This window comes from Schistocerca piceifrons, chromosome 11 (genome assembly GCF_021461385.2).
Source record: "Schistocerca piceifrons isolate TAMUIC-IGC-003096 chromosome 11, iqSchPice1.1, whole genome shotgun sequence".
Lineage (NCBI taxonomy): Eukaryota > Metazoa > Arthropoda > Insecta > Orthoptera > Acrididae > Schistocerca > Schistocerca piceifrons.
This window is the reverse complement of record NC_060148.1, coordinates 133,981,442-134,000,898: the sequence shown is the minus strand read 5'-3', so window position 1 is coordinate 134,000,898 and position 19,457 is coordinate 133,981,442. Positions and strand designations below refer to the sequence as shown.

The 19,457-nt window shown below is 42.1% G+C and overlaps 1 protein-coding gene across 1 annotated transcript in view; it reads right to left on the bottom strand.

Annotated features, from left to right (window-relative positions):
- Positions 1–11,172: 11,172 nt before the first annotated feature.
- The window catches only part of LOC124720428 (ankyrin repeat domain-containing protein 1-like), a 47,708-nt gene continuing 39,423 nt past the window's right edge, over positions 11,173–19,457 (bottom strand). The window contains exon 3 of the mRNA XM_047245777.1: positions 11,173–12,070. Coding sequence (XP_047101733.1) covers positions 11,548–12,070 — 523 coding nt within the window. The 3' untranslated portion in view covers positions 11,173–11,547. The remainder of the gene's footprint in view (positions 12,071–19,457) is intronic.

The window sequence follows — 19,457 nt, the reverse complement described above, 5'->3', positions numbered from 1 at the left end:
TCACAACAGATGCTCAGCAAAAATACGTCAAGCTGGAAGATTTGGAGAAAACTGAATCACATCGTAAGAGGTGTAGTACCAGTCAAAACAAATCTTATTAAAGACTAGCGGACCCGACAGACGTTGTCCTGCATGATATTTCAAGCGATTAGGATATTAAACAAAGTATGTAATGAAACACAAATAATATATAATTTCATTATTCTTTATTTTGAAATAACATTAATTTTTCTAAAAACAATTCGTTATAATCAATAATGTTTGTTTAATTTTATCATAATGCGAGTTGATGAACAATATTTTTAGTCAATTCCTGAGTATGAATGAATAAACTTGACGGTTTTCCAATGCGAGAACACGCCACATATAATTGGCCATGTGAAAGGACCGGATTTCTAGATCAAATCCACAAACCGACATTGTTTGACCTTGTGACTTCTTAATGTTGTTGTTGTGGTCTTCAGTCCTGAGACTGGTTTGATGCAGCTCTCCATGCTACTCTATCCTGTGCAAGCTTCTTCATCTCCCAGTACCTACTGCAACCTACATCCTTCTGAATCTGCTTAGTGTATTCATCTCTTGGTCTCCCTCTACGATTTTTACCCTCCACGCTGCCCTCCAACGCAAAATTTGTGATCCCTTGATGCCTCAAAACATGTCCTACCAACCGATCCCTTCTTTTAGTCAAGTTGTGCCACGAACTTCTCTCCTCCCGAATCCTATTCAATACCTCCTCATTAGTTATGTGATCTACCCATCTTATCTTCAGCATTCTTCTGTAGCACCACATTTCGAAAGCTTCTATTCTCTTCTTGTCCAAACTATTTATGCTCCATATTTCACTTCCACACATGGCTACACTCCATACAAATACACTCCTGGAAATGGAAAAAAAGAACACATTGACACCGGTGTGTCAGACCCACCATACTTGCTCCGGACACTGCGAGAGGGCTGTACAAGCAATGATCACACGCACGGCACAGCGGACACACCAGGAACCGCGGTGTTGGCCGTCGAATGGCGCTAGCTGCGCAGCATTTATGCACCGCCGCCGTCAGTGTCAGCCAGTTTGCCGTGGCATACGGAGCTCCATCGCAGTCTTTAACACTGGTAGCATGCCGCGACAGCGTGGACGTGAACCGTATGTGCAGTTGACGGACTTTGAGCGAGGGCGTATAGTGGGCATGCGGGAGGCCGGGTGGACGTACCGCCGAATTGCTCAACACGTGGGGCGTGAGGTCTCCACAGTACATCGATGTTGTCGCCAGTGGTCGGCGGAAGGTGCACGTGCCCGTCGACCTGGGACCGGACCGCAGCGACGCACGGATGCACGTCAAGACCGTAGGATCCTACGCAGTGCCGTAGGGGACCGCACCGCCACTTCCCAGCAAATTAGGGACACTGTTGCTCCTGGGGTATCGGCGAGGACCATTCGCAACCGTCTCCATGAAGCTGGGCTACGGTCCCGCACACCGTTAGGCCGTCTTCCGCTCACGCCCCAACATGGTGCAGCCCGCCTCCAGTGGTGTCGCGACAGGCGTGAATGGAGGGACGAATGGAGACGTGTCGTCTTCAGCGATGAGAGTCGCTTCTGCCTTGGTGCCAATGATGGTCGTATGCGTGTTTGGCGCCGTGCAGGTGAGCGCCACAATCAGGACTGCATACGACCGAGGCACACAGGGCCAACACCCGGCATCATGGTGTGGGGAGCGATCTTCTACACTGGCCGTACACCACTGGTGATCGTCGAGGGGACACTGAATAGTGCACGGTACATCCAAACCGTCATCGAACCCATCGTTCTACCATTCCTAGACCGGCAAGGGAACTTGCTGTTCCAACAGGACAATGCACGTCCGCCTGTATCACGTGCCACCCAACGTGCTCTAGAAGGTGTAAGTCAACTACCCTGGCCAGCAAGATCTCCGGATCTGTCCCCCATTGAGCATGTTTGGGACTGGATGAAGCGTCGTCTCACGCGGTCTGCACGTCCAGCACGAACGCTGGTCCAACTGAGGCGCCAGGTGGAAATGGCATGGCATGCCGTTCCACAGGACTACATCCAGCATCTCTACGATCGTCTCCATGGGAGAATAGCAGCCTGCATTGCTGCGAAAGGTGGATATACACTGTACTAGTGCCGACATTGTGCATGCTCTGTTGCCTGTGTCTATGAGCCTGTGGTTCTGTCAGTGTGATCATGTGATGTATCTGACCCCAGGAATGTGTCAATAAAGTTTCCCCTTCCTGGGACAATGAATTCACGGTGTTCTTATTTCAATTTCCAGGAGTGTACTTTCAGAAACGACTTCTTGACACTTAAATCTATACTCGATGTTAACAAATTTCTCTTCTCCAGAAACGATTTCCTTGCCATTGCCAGTCTACATTTTATATCTTCTCTACTTCGACCATCAACAGTTATTTTGCTCCCCAAATAGCAAAACTCCTTTACTACTTTAAGTGTCTCATTTCCTAATCTAATCCCCTCTGCATCACCCGATTTAATTTGACTACATTCCATTATCCTCGTTTTGCTTTTGTTGATGTTCATCTTATATCCTCCTTTCAAGACACTGTCCATTCCGTTCAACTGCTCTTCCAAGTCCTTTGCTGTCTCTGACAGAATTACAATGTCATGGGCGAACCTCAAAGTTTTTACTTCTTCTCCATGAATTTTAATACCTACTCCGAATTTTTCTTTTGGTCCCTTTACTGCCTGCTCAATATACAGATTGAGTAACATTGGGGAGAGGCAACAACCCTGTCTCACTCCTTTCCCAACCACTGCTTCCCTTTCATGCCCCTCGACTCTTACAACTGCCATCTGGTTGTACAAATTGTAAATAGCATTTCGCTCCTTGTATTTTATCCCTGCCACCTTCAGAATTTGAAAGAGAGTATTCCAGTTAACGTTATCTCCCATTTCATCTTCATCTACATCCTCTTCCATTTCCATAATTTTGTCCTCAAGTACATCGCCCTTGTATAAACCCTCTATATACTCCTTCCACCTTTCTGCCTTCCGTTCTTTGCTTAGAACTGGGTTGCTATCTGAGCTCTTGATATTCATACAAGTGGTTCTCTTCTCTCCAAAGGTCTCTTTAATTTTCCTGTAGGCAGTATCTATCTTACCCCTAGTGAGATAAGCCTCTACATCCTTACATTTGTCCTCTAGCCATCCCTGCTTAGCCATTTTGCACTTCCTGTCTATCTCATTTTTGAGACGTTTGTATTCCTTTTTGCCTGCTTATTTACTGCATTTCTATATTTTCTCCTTTCATCAATTAAATTCAATATTTCTTCTGTTACCCAAGGATTTCTATTAGCCCTCGTCTTTTTACCTACTTGATCCTCTGCTGCCTTCACTACTTCATCCCTCAGAGCTAACCATTCTTGTTCTACTGTATTTCTTTCCCCAATTCCTGTCAATTGTTCCCTTATGCTCTCCCTGAAACTCTCTACAACCTCTGGTTCTTTCAGTTTATCCAGGTCCCATCTCCTTAAATTCCCACCTTTTTGCAGTTTCTTCAGTTTCAATCTGCAGTTAATAACCAATAGATTGTGGTCAGAATCCACATCTGCCCCTGGAAATGTCTTACAATTTAGAACCTGGTTCCTAAATCTCTGTCTTACCATTATATAATCTATCTGATACCTTTTAGTATCTCCAGGATTCATCCAGGTATACAACCTCCTTTTATGATTCTTGAACCAAATGTTAGCTATGATTAAGTTATGCTCTGCGCAAAATTCTACAAGGCGGCTTCCTCTTTCATTTCTTCCCCCCAATCCATATTCACCTACTATGTTTCCTTCTCTCCCTTTTCCTACTGACGAACTCCAGTCACCCATGACTATTAAATTTTCGTCTCCCTTCACTACCTGAATAATTTCTTTTATCTCGTCATACATTTCATCAATTTCTTCGTCATCTGCAGAGCTAGTTGGCATATAAACTTGCACAATTGTTGTAGGCATGGGCTTTGTGTCTATCTTGGCCACAATAATGCGTTCACTATGCTGTTTGTAGTAGCTAATCCACACTCCTATTTTTTTATTCATTATTAAACCTACTCCTGCATTACCCCTATTTGATTTTGTATTTATAACCCTGTATTCACCTGACCAAAAGTCTTGTTCCTCCTGCCATCGAACTTCAGTAATTCCCACTATATCTAACTTTAACCTATCCATTTCCCTTTTTAAATTTTCTAACCTACCTGCCCGTTTAAGGGATCTGACATTCCACGCTCCGATCCGTAGAATGCCAGTTTTCTTTCTCCTGATAACGACATCCTCTTGAGTAGTCCCCTCCTGGAGATCCGAATGGGGGACTATTTTACCTCCGGAATATTTTACCCAAGAGGACACCATCATCATGTAATCATACAGTAAAGCTGCATGTCCTCGGGAAAAATTACGGCTGTAGTTTCACCTTGCTTTCAGCCGTTCGCAGTACCAGCACAGCAAGGCCGTTTTGGTTAATGTTACAATGCCAGATCAGTCAATCATCCAGACTGTTACCCCTGCAACTACTGAAAAGGCTGCTGCCCCTCTTCAGGAACCACACATTTGTCTGGCCTCTCAACAGATCGCTGAGGCACGCAAGCCTCTCCAGTAACGGCAAGGTCCATGGTTCATGGGGAAGGACTTCTTAATAGTCATGGCAAATGCCAAGCGAATTGGAAATTGCAGGCGTCTGAATGGAATGGGTGAGTCTGAAGGGATCATTGGGATTCGTGTCAGGAGAACAACTTCACCTTCAAATTTGCCGTTCAAAATTGTAGCTTCAAGAACATTACCCATAATTTTTTTATGACTTATCTTGTACCGTTGTATAGCTTAGTTGCATTTAAATTCTGAAGCAAAACGATAGGTGAGCCAATTGTTAATCGCTAGTTATGTGGTGGCATTTCCGGTAAATCTAGCGAATTCAAAAATTCAACAGGATAGTTGACTGCTTCTTCAGGATCGGTAACTGTGTCGATCGATTTGCCGGGCAATGACTGTTGTATTTTGAAGTTAATAGCGTCAACATTTTTGCAGCTAAAATAGCTCGTTCATGAAGCTACGCATGATTAATATAATGTTCGTGGCGTTGCTCTTGACTTTCATTATCACGTCTGATTGCATCCTGGTTTATTAAATTTTCATTGTCCGTCAAGTGATCTTGTGCCGATCTATTTAACCGACGGTTCTGGGCTAATTGTGAATTCCGAGTCCATCGACCAATATTTCCTCCTCGTCCACGAATATGTGGCATTGATTTATGTACGTAACTTATATGTGAATATAATACACTTAATATTTACTAAAATGCGACACCTGAAATATCAAAAGACACCGTACAAAAAATTAAAATGTCAAAATAACGAAACACGCATAATATAATACACTCAAATTAAAATGTCGAAAAATAAACGAAATCCTATGCACGTGTTATATCTGAATATAATATGCTCAATATTGCACACAAAAATGCAACGCCACCTACCGTGCTGATTTAAGAATGTAAATTTTCCATGGTCCCACTTGAATGCATACACAAAAATTCATTCAAGTTGATCCAGCCGTTTAGTTGCAGTATAGATAAATAACCTACATACCGACTACAGCACCATCTGCCGGGCTGATCTGTGACTCTAAACCATCCAGGGCGCCACCCAAACGCATACAAATAATTCATTCAAATCGGTCCAGCCGTTTAGGGGTAGTTCAGTGACACACACACGTATAGTAGAATTATACATATATAAAGATGAAGCAAACAACAAATGTGATTGTGGTGAAGTCCAGGACATTGAAGATCAACTATAGTGTCGCAACTGCCCCACAACATGTATTCTTGATAACTCATGGCTTAAGATGAAAGATGCTCTGGACATGGTGTAAGAATACGAGTAAAGATAGATGTAACGGAACTTGAATAGCGTATTTGCGGTATTTACGGTAGAGAGATCGATCTTTCGGCCCTGTCTGTATATTTATGTATAATATTGCGCGAATAAAGGCTGGGCAAGCGTAAAGCTATCGTTAAAAACGCACGCCGCGCGATTTGGTCGGTCATAATAATAATATCATGCTTTTGAATACAATTAAAATATAACTGCGATACCTGTTTAGTGTAACTGGAAATAATATGTAGTAAATTAATTAGGTCTCTTCAGTTCCGGCGTGATTGGGCACTCAATCTCACCTGAAGATAGCGGCCAGATCGTCCGCCGAAATATCGTGTTGTCGTCAGGGCGATGGAACCCGGCTGCAAACCCGTGGAAATCATCAGTATTTGATACGCCGGGAAAATGTACGCTATCACAGGATCACTATAGTCATCCTTTTTTGAAAGCAGTGCCTAAACAACAATACAGGGGACAGGTTGAAAGCGTGCATTTAGTTGTCAGATATGCAAAGCTCTAAATATAAGTGGGGTGTTACTTTTTCGAAACTCTGTTGTTAAGTTCCCCGAGTATACTCGGGATCTAAAGTTTCTGCCAAAATAATAATAAACGAGATAACTCGGGGGTTTTATGTTAAGGATTGATTTACTTATTTTTTTTTTACAGTAATTGTTATTCCTCATGTGAACGGTTTACAGATGAGTCACATCAACAATCGCGCTTGGCTAGGTATCTGCTGTTTTCTCATCTGCCATCGACCTAAGATAACTGCAGAACGTAAGTGGGTCAACGAATATGAGTGGCCGACAGTGGGGAAAATACTAATAAAGTTTGAAAGTAAATTATCGGGGTAACTGAAAAATGTCGCAACCTCTAAACAGTTTGCAGTTGTCAGTTTGTCAAAGGCCTCTAAGTAATATATTCTGTACTACATCTGTGAAACAATCTTCCAATTGGAAACTGAAGTGGAATTCACATTCAGAAGATGAAGGCATTCTAACTGGGACCACAAAATTCTGGAATACGAGAAGCTGGGGGCTGTCTGAGTATAGTGCAAATTACAGTTTATCAGCACCAGAAATTTCTGATTCACCAGACATGCACACTAAATCTTTCCCATATACGGTGATAACAATAAACGCTCAAAGGGAAGAGTCTCAACGTATTCCAGACAAAAAATTGTGACATACGAAAAACAGCCTGGTGACTACTTTTTTTCCAGTTCTACACACAAACTCTAACTGATGATTGGCGCACACAACTATACATTTAGGATTCAATTGTTAATAAATTACTATGTTAAAATTCGTGAGGTATTAGCATTTTCTCCTGCTCTATATAAACTGTGTTTTACCAAAATAGTGGTTTCATTTATAAGACTATTCTGTAAGGAGCAGAACGTAATACAGCACTGTGTTTCAGAGAAAATTTTTGAAAATTTCGAATTAGAAAGTTATTCCCCTAGAAAAATGAAATTATTCTACACAGTCAGAAGACATGCACAAGTAACATCTTCACAGCCAAGTTCAAACGATATAATCTGGCTATACGGTGAACAGTCAGCTGAAAAATCATAAAATATTTGTTGCTGTTCTATAATAAAGTTACATAAAAAGTTTATTTATTCTGTTGTACAGTTTAGTTTTCTTAACTTTCGATAGTGTTTGAATCCAGAAATGAGTTGTTAATTGATACCCAATACAATTACACTGAAGTGCCTAAGAAACTGGTAGAGGCATGCTTATTCAAATACAGAGAGATGTAAACATGCAGAACGTGGCGCTGTGGCTGGCAGCATCTATACAAGCCGACAAGTGTCTGGCGCAGGTGTTAGGTCAGTTACTGCTGCTACAGTGGCAGGCTGTCAAGATGAATATGGTGTTGCAGTCGGCGCAAGAGCGATGGAACAGAGCGTCTCTGAGACAGTGATGAAGTCGGGATTTTCCCGTACAACCATTTCACGAGTGTACCGTGAATATCAGGATCCGGTAAAACATCAAATATCCTGCATTGCTGTGGCCAGTAAAAAATCCTGAAAGAACTGGACCAACTACAACTGAAGAGAATCGTTCAACATGACAGAAGTGCAACCCTTCTGCAAATTGCTGCATATTTCAATGCTGCGTCATCAACAAGAGACAGTGTGCAAACCATTCAACGAAACATCGATATAGGCCCAAATGGTTCAAATGCCTCTGACAGGGTGTATACGTGGACAAGGAAAAAAAAATTCCCCGGATATTTCCCGGTTAAAAATAGACTTTTTCCGTGTTAAGTGCCAGTATACTCTTCTTCGGCACAGTAAAACTCATCAATCCTTTGAATGTTTGTGGTTTTATATACCGGAGTAGAATTTCCCGTTTCGGAAGACCTTTGATGTGCAGCAATATGTACGCTGCATACAGGGTGTTACAAAAAGGTACGGCCAAACTTTCAGGAAAAATTCCTCACACACAAATAAAGAAAAAATGTTATGTGGAAATGTGTCCGGAAACGCTTAATTTCCATGTTAGAGCTCATTTTAGTTTCGTCAGTCACCTACGCTCAATGGAGCACGTTATCATGATTTCATACGGGACACTCTACCTGTGCTGCTAGAACATCTGCCTTTACAAGTACGACACAACATGTGGTTCGTGCACGATGGAGCTCCTGCACATTTCAGTCCAAGTGTTCGTACGCTTCTCAACAACAGATTCGGTGACCGACGGATTGGTAGAGGCGGACCAATTCCGTGGCCTCCACGCTCTCCTGACCTCAACCCTCTTGACTATCATTTCTGGGAGCATTTGAAAGCTCTCGTCTACCCAACCCCGGTACCAAATGTAGAGACTCCTCATGCTCGTATTGTGAACGGCTGTGATACAATACGCCATTCTCTAGGGCTGCATCAGCGCATCAGGGATTCCATGCGACAGAGGGTGGATGCATGTATCTTCGCTAACGGAGGACATTTTGAACATTTCCTGTAACAAAGTGTTTGAAGTCACGCTGGTACATTCTGCTGCTGTGTGTTTCCATTCCATGATTAATGTGATTTGAAGAGAAGTAATAAAATGAGCTCTAACATGGAAAGTAAGCGTTTCCGGACACATGTCCACATAACATATTTTCTTTCTTTGTGTATGGGGAATGTTTCCTGAAAAGTTTGGCCGTACCTTTTTGTAACACCCTGTATATTCGTATTACGAAGGTATAAATTTGAATTCCACCAAACACCGCATGTTACTTTCCCAAACTTTGAAATCGAGATTGTGATGCGCTTTTGTAAGACAGTCATAGATCATGTCACGTGATCTCGTCAGCTGGTGGTAGCACAGGACACGTGATGTAGTCAGCCAATAGCAATATCACTCTTCAGTAGCGCGAACACACAAATAAGAAAAGTTAATGGTTTAAATTAATATACATAGCATTCACATATAATATTGGTCCCTAAGATTAACAAGCTGGAAGAGAAGCTAAGCTTCCACTACTATAAAATGTTTATCTTTTTTGCGCGTGTTACACCTAAAGAAGATCACACAAATGCGCCAGTAAAATTTTTAATAACGACGTAAATGTCTGATCTTCTGGGCTCGAAATTGTTCTAAATGGTCGTCCTCAAAGAGTTGATTTTTAAATCAGAGTCAAACGCTTTGTGATTTAAGAAATTCATCGTACATTCTCGCACATAGTTCATCTTGTGTAAAAGGAAACCTGCTTTGAATGTAACTCTTTTTCAAACCACCATTCACATTATTTTCCCGCGACCTGTTAGAAATAGGTTCGTTTCAGCAGTTGCCAGAGAGCGACAGATAACAGGCGCCACCGCGCTTGCGCAGCTACGATGACGCAGGGAGCCCACATGTTCGTACGTGTAAAACATTAAAATCCGTTTGTCATCATTTAACGCGAGAGCAATAAACGAACAGGAAACAACAAAACCATTGAAGGTAAACACAGGTCACATGGTGACTCCCACCCCAACTCAGACTGCTGTGTGCATCAGCCCCAGATTTACTGTATTTCTGAACCGTGACAATATTGAGTAGTGGCGCCCAGCCACACTGCTGTAACCAGAAGTCGTAGGAGACGTTACTCATACGCGACTCAACTGCTCATGCTCAACAGCCCGCCCACAACAGCTCAAACGAATCTAATTTAAGCAGTTGTCACGTCACGCTCATCGGGGGCAATTTGTTGTTATAAAGAATTACAGTCTTCTTAAAGCCTTTGACACACTTTGCTGTTGGCAGAAGCTTGTATGAGCACTGTCTTTTTGTTGTATAAGGTACATTTCCTTTGCAATGTAAGTTTTACTTTTGTTTTTTTCTTTCTTTCTCTCGTTCACGTTTTGTTGCTGCAGTATTACTCTGCAGTAGCGGGATACAGTAATATCCTTTGTCAGAGAATTGGTTCTTACCAGTCAAAATCACAAAAAATTAACTGAGAACTAAAACAATGAAAAATTCCCGGAATTCTAAACAATTCCCGGGTTTTTCCAGGTTTTCTCCCGGATGGAAAAATTCCGGGTTTTTTTTTCCGGGTCTCCCGGGTCGTATACACCCTGTTATACAGCTAACAGCAACACTTTTGCAGCCAGAAGCGGGAGAAGGTACATGCGCAACTCAACTGCGCATGCGCATGGATCCGCTCGCAACTGCTCGCAGTGAACAGTTCTGACATCATGTTCATGCTCATCGGAGGTAATTCGTTGTTATGAAGCATTGGATAGTCTTCCTAAAGACTTTGGCACATTTTTCTACTGGCAGACGATTGTATGTGCACTGTGTTATGTTGTATACATGACACATTTCTTTGCAACTTAAGTTTTATTTTTTTCCCTCACTCATGTTTTATTCCTGCAGTATTATTCTGTAGTAGTGGGATGCAGTAATATCTTTTGTTGGAGTATTATCTCTTACCAGTCAAAATTACAAAAAATTAACTGAAAACTACAACATCCCAGAATTCTAAAAAATTCCCGGGTTTTTCCCCGGTTTTCTCCAGCATTAAACAATTCCCGGGTTTTTCCAGGTTCTCCCGGTTGTCCCAGGTCGTATACACCCTGCAGTATGAGCCCAAGCACATTATTTAAACACTGCTACCAGAAAAAACACCGTTCAACGTAAGTAGCGTTTGTCGTTTGTGGACAGAGGAAAGTTTTGTGTACAGCACAGAAAGAATAAAACAAAAAATTAAAGACTGTGGGCTTAAACTTTATTCAAATGCAATAGCCTTTATCACTATACATTTGGATGCACTGGTGCACAAGTGTATCATAACTTTTAACAAAAATACTACACAGTTCTATGACTAAAGCAATGTGTGCATTATTTAAGGGTTCCAAAATAAAGCTACGATTGTCTGTGGATGAAGTCTTGTGTGATGTTCAGCTGACACTTCCTCAAAAAGTTCGCACTTATATGATCTCATATTCCTTTTACATCTGGATCTGAAGATATATGTTGTTTAAGTAGATGTTTAAGTAGAAGTAGTGTGCCGAGTTGGTTTATTGTTGAGAGGATTAGACACTAAAACGAACTTGACTGCCTGCACGATGACATCTAGATCATTGTACCTGATCAAAGTTAGTTGGAATCTTAACTGTTTTAGCTAAATATGTAGTGTATACAGTAAAACAATAAAGTAAAACTTTTTATTACAAGTCAATGTAAGGACTGGAAGCAGTGCTGAAGGCTGTTTTTGTTGATACGGTTGCCAAGTCCTTAGGTTTCCGCTTATTTACGTCAGTTATATCTTTTGTCGCACCCGCCAGGAGCAGTGTATTCACTACGTGTACTCTATCATTATTTGCACCAGTGTACACACCCGCAGCCACGTGGAGTGCAGTCTGCCCCGTGGCATCCTGAGCGTCTACTGGTGCTGACGCTCTCACCAGCATCCATATTATATCAGTGTTCCCTCTCTGAGCTGCCAGGTGTAGGGGCGTCCTCCTATTCGAGTCGACACTGTTGGCATCCAGTCCCCCATCGAGCAGCTGCTTCACAGTGGTGGCGTGCCCTCCGTCGGCCGCCAGGTGCAGCGCCGTGTTTCCTGTGCCGTCTCGGGCGTCCTTTGGCACTCCGGCGAGCAGCAGCGCCCACGCTTCTCGTGCCCTCCCACTGCGAGCGGCCTCCATAAGTCTGGCCACCATCTTCTGCTTGATCCTGTCTGGCATATTGCTGCAAAACACATGAAGTGACATGGGAATACTTACATCTGCGCGCGCGCGCGCGCACACACACACACACACACACACACACACACACACACACCATAAGCCACTGTACAGTGTCACTTGAGGATCTTAGTGCTGAGTTTTCACTCAGCCGGCGCTTTGGCGTTAGGCGGTTTTTTTCCGTGTGTGATCGCTGGCCGGAGAGGAAAGAGGTGGCTGCCTTGGCGTCGAGACAGTTCGGCTCGGCGGGGGTTGTTTGCGTCTGGACGCCGAGTGGGGACCGATGGGAAGACCGGACCGTGTTGACAGAGGCGTGGTATGCCGTTTAACTTGATTCGCAAGGGGAGCAAAATCTCGCCTGTTGTAGTTTGTCGAGCCTGAGTTTGAAATACCTTCTATGTGCGGCGGGATGTCATTTCGTCGTCCTGTATCTCCGTCGCTGGGATCGCTATCCTCGTTTATCGTCCCGTGGATGTATATCGATGGGCTACGCTGTTCTCCCTACTCTACTAGACGCGGTGACGCGTCGTTCAGCGGCACGTTAGTCAGGATGCTTTATGTCTGATCTTCAAGTGCGTAGTCTTCGAGTGGCACTCCTTAGAAGTTGCCTTGCGCAGTTAGATTTGGTCTTGTGGTGCTTCCGCTTTCCGTTAACGAAGGTGAAGCTCGATTCGGCACTCCGTACGACGCTTGGCACCTCAGCAGGTGGGTCGGAGCCACCTTCGCGACTAAACGGAAGCCTTTGGGCTGAGACGTCTTGTGTTTTGCATATTGTTCATAAACTGTTGTTTTGGTATTAAGTAGGCTGAGGTTTCTTATGGATTTCTCGGCATTTGGTCTGTTGTCCGGTCCGGGCTAGGTCTCGTTATTTTAAAAGTCGGTCGTTGTTTTGGCTTAGTACGATTTTGGTTTACTGCCTGGTGGTTGTGGCAGTACGCCGGGTCACTGTGGCTGTGTTGCATGTATATATGTATATGGGGCTGTGTGCTCGGAGCCAAGCAGCACCATTTGTGTGAACGGCTTCACTGGGGAGTACTGATCAGGCCAGTCTTGGTCCTCTGATGTATAAAATTATTTTATTATTATTATTATTATTATTATTATTATTATTATTATCATTATTATAAAGTAACATTATCACTTAAATGATTTAATTCTTGTTGCGTTAATTGCAACTTGGGTACTGAGAAATTTAGTATTGTAATTAGGGAAGATTTAATAGTGGCACATGCCCCTTTACCTGTTTCGTAATCTCTTAATTACCGAAAGACCTTAAGCTCATAGTCATATGATGTGATTTTCTGAAATTATTCTATTTTTATGTCATGTTATTTTTTAATTAGTTGATCACTGGTGTACTGTTCCAAGTATTAAAATGTTTCAGGTAGTTATTACTTGGGTGGAACCCCAACGGAGAGAGCAGTTGCGTGTCCGTTGTTGGCGCGGCCTGGTGTCCGTTGTTTGTTTTGGTGCACCTGAGTTAAGTGTTGTGTTGCCTCCTCCCTTGCGGCCCCATCGTGTTCTTCCCATAAACATTTCCTTCAAGGCACTTTAGTTAACTTTATGCTAGTATTATTTTAATTTCTTACATTGGTAAAATTGTGTACCCCTCATTATGCACACTGTTTGTCATAGCGGAGTTCATGAGCAATTTCTGTTTTTGGCGCCCTTCGTGCCTCATTTCTTGTCCCTATTGGTACGCCATCCTTGTGCTGGTAACCCACCACACTCTCAATCTCTGCTTGCAAGTGATTCGAATTGCCAGACAATCCGACTATAAAAATCCTAACAACTTTGTGGTACGCGATCATGGTATAGAAAAGCATTAATTACCTAGTATTGCAAAGGCTTTTGGACCAGATGAGATACCCATAAGAGTCTACACAGATAATGTCAAACCACTTTCTTCCTTCTAGCAGCAGTTAATCGTTGATCCACGAAGCAACGAAGCGCTTCTGGCGACTCCAGAAAAAAAAGCACTGGCCATTCTGATTTTCAAAAAATGGCATAGAATAGATGCTGTGGCAGATGACGGACTAATGGAGCTGGGAGCTGGGTGGCAGCAGAGGGGAGTGGCCCACCTCATGTCACACCATTTTTACTCAAATCCAAAACAAGGCCAACATACCATCAGTAAATAAAATGCAGGTTGGTGTCCGAGGACCCATACACATGAAAAATACCGACTTAATTAGTATCAGGCAATGCAGTTGTCAGTTCAGAATATATAGAATTTTTGTAAACACTAAATGAAACCACGATACTGTAGAATGATAACCAGCTGTCTGCTACACAATTATTCTACATGAACCTTTTTTGACACATACGCCATGTACCCAGGTGTACTGTAGGTACACTTTAAAAGTACGCAGGCAACTGCAGTGAAGAGCTTACCACTTAATGTTTTAACTAAAGTGTTACATTCTATTAATTATTTTCTCGATGTGCATACTTCTATTGCATCAAATATTGAGGAAACGTTTCCTCCAAAAATATCTACAAGTTCATGCCAGATTTACTTCAAATTTTTACACTATTTTCAATAAACATTCACACAGACATGAGCTACATACTTCTGTTATCAGAAATGTACAGGTTCCCTGTTAAAACCGACGGCGAAGGAGAGTGTTGCGCTATGCAACAAAAATTTACGGTTTCGTTTCCTTGCACTGTCTTAACAGAAAAACGGAACATAAGGAAGAGTTAATTTATGGTTTATGAGCTGGTTATTGGACTACTGCTGTGTTCTCTGATTGTCCTTAACATTGTAACGACCTGTTCACGGATTAGAACTATGCAAAGTAATGAATTTGAAGTTAATATTGTTTCACCCAGGAGTTGGACAGGCTCTTGTATTCCATATATGATCAATCCCGAGAGATTTAGCCATTCATTTTAAGCCAGAACAAAAAATTAAATAAATAATTACATTTATCACCTAGTGTTTCTAATCGAGCTTTATGAGAAATGAAATGAAGTGAACACGAATCTCTGGACACGCTAGACCACACGTATGTGCAGACTGGATTTTCAGCAGTCTGACAGGTATTCCTGAAAAGATTCAAATGCAAGTCAAAGGGAATTTCCATGGCGGCTACTTTCTTCATTTGGCCTCCTACAAGTTAAAAAGTTGTAACTTAATTTTTTACACTGCTTTACAGCAAATGAAACTGTCATATGGTGTTCCAAATTGTAGACTTATGTTTAACAAAAAATTATGTTTTTTCAAATACTGAAATAAGAAAAATATTTTACTCGGAATAATAAGGCACCTCTGTATGCAGTATTGGTAGCCATCTATAGCCTTAATCACAAGGAACAAAACCAATAATAGAGGACGATTTAGCATGTGTGTGCCAAGTAGATTTATTTAAAAAACTGCGACAACACTGAGGTGTGGCCACAGGATATTGTGTACATTGAGAGGGTGGGCAACAAAAGGTTATTCTAGGAGTGGTGGGAAAATTGTGTGCTCATAAGTTATTTTACAGAGGTCTCAGTAAGACCAGGATTGGATGTGGTAGCCTGGGAAATCTGTTTTTGAACTGGGCTGGTGGGGTACTAATGTTCAGTAAAGGCTGAGGAGAAAATGGTGGTGTGTTGCTACAGGAGTCTGCATCTGAAAAAATCTGATGGCTGTTTCTAAGTGAACGTTTGAAATAGAAAGGATGCCAACTATGTAATTGTAAATACTTGTTTGTAGGTTTATTGTGAACAGAAGTGTGTACTGGTGAGGATGAGTTCAACATGAAGGAAAGTTGCTTGGAACTCAGAGCAGGATCATATGAAATTTAACTGGGAGACTCCAGAAATTTTTAAGAGGCCAGCTTCACCATGATTCCATATGGCAAAGATGTCGTCAACAAATGTAAGCCAAACTAGGGGCTCAAGGGTTATTGATTGCAGGAAAGCCTCCTCTAAGTAAACCATGAAAAATCAAACAATGGAAAATCCAGGATGGAATGTAACAAAACGAGAGAGGGAAAGTTGCTACCCACCACACAGCGGAGGTGCTGAGTCGCGACTGCGTCTCTGCTGCATGGTGGGTAGCAACTTTCCTTCTCTCGTTTTGTTATCAACCATGAAAAAGTTATCCTAGGAAGAAGCTATCCTGGACCCTACAGCCATGCTCATGATCTGCTTGAACATCTGCCCTTGAAAGATAAAGTAGTTCTTCGTAAGTACAAAGTTGATTAATGTGAGCAGGAAGGACGTCATAGGATCACAATCAAATGAGAAGTAGTTGAGGTAATATTCAGCAGCAGACAGGTCACATACAGTGGGGACACTGGTAACGAGGGTCGTAGCACCAGTGGTGACAAACAAGGTGGTTAGAGAGAATGGGACACACAGATTTCAGATTATCTAGGAAATGGTTGGTCTCTCTATCACAGGAGGGAGGCTGCTGTCGTTTGTCAACCAAGAGAGAGATGTTCAGTTGTTGCTCTCAAGCCATCAACGATGGGATAGCCAGGGTTATTGGGTTTGTGGATGTTCACAAAAAGGTAGAGGATTATCAGCTACGACGAACGGGCACAAACAAAGAGTGTATACTGGCAGCATACAATATCCTACTGCAGAGCGTTCTCTTCAATATAACTGTTGTGACCTCTATGCCTGTTTCACCACAAGTGCCATCTGGATTTTCCCCCTTTCCCCTCATGACACCAGATTCTCAGAACTGTGCAGGTAGGATCTGTTGTTAGAATATGTGCTTGGTTCTCGCCATCCATCTGTCCTTTATATAAGTAAATTTCTTTGGTATCAACATTTATTTTCAACAGCTATTCCTTTTCTTCATTTTTAGTTTTCTATATGACTTAATTCCTGACCTGGCTATCTCCCCTCCTCCTTCATCCGTCTGCCACCTGTAATGTGCTTAGGTTTCCACTCTTATTAACTCTTGCACACTGCTTTATCAGTACTTTGTTCCTCATTACCCAGTCTTCCATCTTTAAGCTCTCAGGTTTTCAAACCTTGGATGGTGCTGTCCCCAACAGTCTTTCCTTCTCATCCCTGTGAGTCTCCCCTGACAAGGTTCTGGGCGACTTTGCTCAAGTTTCCCTATTTCCTAAACTTTGCCAGTCCTTATCTGTCATTCCTCTTCCTTTCTCTTCAAGCCTTATGCCAGAAGGAGTAGCCACTGGCTCTGGAAGTTCGCAAATTTCCTTATACATAAGACTACTCACTTGGTGAGTAGTCTTATCTATCGAATTATCTTAAAATCTATTAAGTATGGTGTACCACAAGGCTCCATTCTGGGACTAGTCCTGTTTTGGGACTTCGTAAATGACTTGCAACCAGCCAGCTCAAAAATACACCATCTTTGCAGACGATTCAAACATGCTCTTAAAAGCAGCAACCAAAGAAGCATTACAGAAAGAAGAAGATACGCACTTCACACATTACAAATTAATTCTGTACAAATAATCCGATAACAGGTACACAAAAAACAGTCACTATGAATCTGGACACAGTTACTACGAATTAGCACACATTTGGAGCAAGTATCCGTTGACCAACCTATGGATTTATTCACCAGGAATCTAGAAAATTTAAGTGCAATGAAGTTTCTTGGAAATAGATTGAGGAGAATAGATTGAGGTGAGTCCAACAGAGATCTACATCTACATGATTACTCTGCTATTCACAATAAAGTGCCTGGCAGAGGGTTCAATGAACCTCCTTCATGCTGTCTCTCTACCGTTGCACTCTCGAGCGGCACGGGGGAAAACCGAGCACTTAAATAGCCCTGATATCTCTCATTTTATCGTGATGATCATTTCTCCCTATGTAGGTGGGTGCCAACAGAATATTTCGCAATCTGAGGAGAAAACTGGTCATTGAAATTTCATGAGAAGATCCCGTCACAACGAAAAATGCCTTTGTTTTAATGACTGCCACTCCAATTAACGTATCGTGTCTGTGACGCTATCTTCCCTATTTCGCGATAATACAAAACGAGCTGCCCTTCTTTGTACTTTTTCGGTGTCATCCGTCAGTCCCACCTAATGCGGATCCCACACCGCACAGTAATACTCGAGAATAGGGCGGACAAGCGTGGTGTAAGCAGTCTCTATAGTAGATCTGTTGCACCTTCTAAGTGTCCAGCCAATGAATCGCAGTCTTTGTTTTGCTCTACCCACAATATTATTTATGTGGTAGTTCCAGTTTAGGTTATTTGTAATTGTAATCTCAAAGTATTTAGTTGAATTTAGGGCCCTCAGATTTGTGTGACTTACCGCGTAATCGAAATGTAGCTGATATCTTTTAGTACTCATGTGAATAACTTCACACTTTTCCTTATTCAGGGTCAATTGTCACTTTTCGCACCATATAGATATCTTATCTAAATCATTTTGCAGGTCATTTTGATCATCTGATGACTTTACAAGACGGTAAAAGACAGCATCATTTGAAAACAGTCTGAGACGGCTACTCAGATTGTCTCCTATGTCGTTAATATACATCTGGAACAATAGAGGGCCTATAACACTTCCTCGCGGAACGCCGGATGTTACTTCTGTTTTACTCGATAACTTTACGTCTATTACTACGAACTGTGACCTTTCTGACAGGATATCACGAATCCACAATACACTGTAGGCACACAGAGTGAGGAAAGGTGTCGAAAGCCTTCTGCAAATCTAAAAATATGATAATTTGACATGCCCTGTCGATAGCCCTTATTACTTCACGAGTGTAAAGAGCTAGTTGTATTTCACAAGAACGATATTTTCTGAAACCGTGCTAACTGTGTGTCAATAAATCGTTTTCTTCGAGGTACTTCATAATGTTCGAATACAGTATATGTTCTAAAACCCTACTGCAAACCGACGTTAGTGATATAGGCCTGTAATTCAGCGGCTTACTCCTACTTCCCTTTTTGGGTATTGGTGTGACTTGAGCAGTGTTCTAGTCTTTAGGTACGGATCTTTCTGTGAGCGAGTGGTTGTATACAACTGCTAAATATGCAGTTATTTTATCAGCATACTGTGAGAGGAACCTGACTGGTTTACAATTTGGACTGGAGACCTTGCCTTTATTAAGTGATTTAAGCTGCTTTGTTACACCGAGGTTATCTACTTCTATGTTTCTCATCTTGGCAGTTGTAAATATGTAAGCAATAGACTTAATACCATTTGTTACTGTATAATAGTTCTTTCAAGCTGTACATCAAAGAAAATAATAACTGTGTACTGTGGCAGCAGAATCTGTATTGCAACATGCTGCAATCTTTTGGGGGAAACTAATGCTAGCAAGTGTCGTTTCAGAGCCGAAAGGAGAACTATAGGAGCTGTGGTGAATGCAGCTCGTAGAAGTACATTGAAGGCTCTATTTATAAAAAACCATGGCCTTCCATCCCTCTGCTTATAAATTTGCCAAGTAAT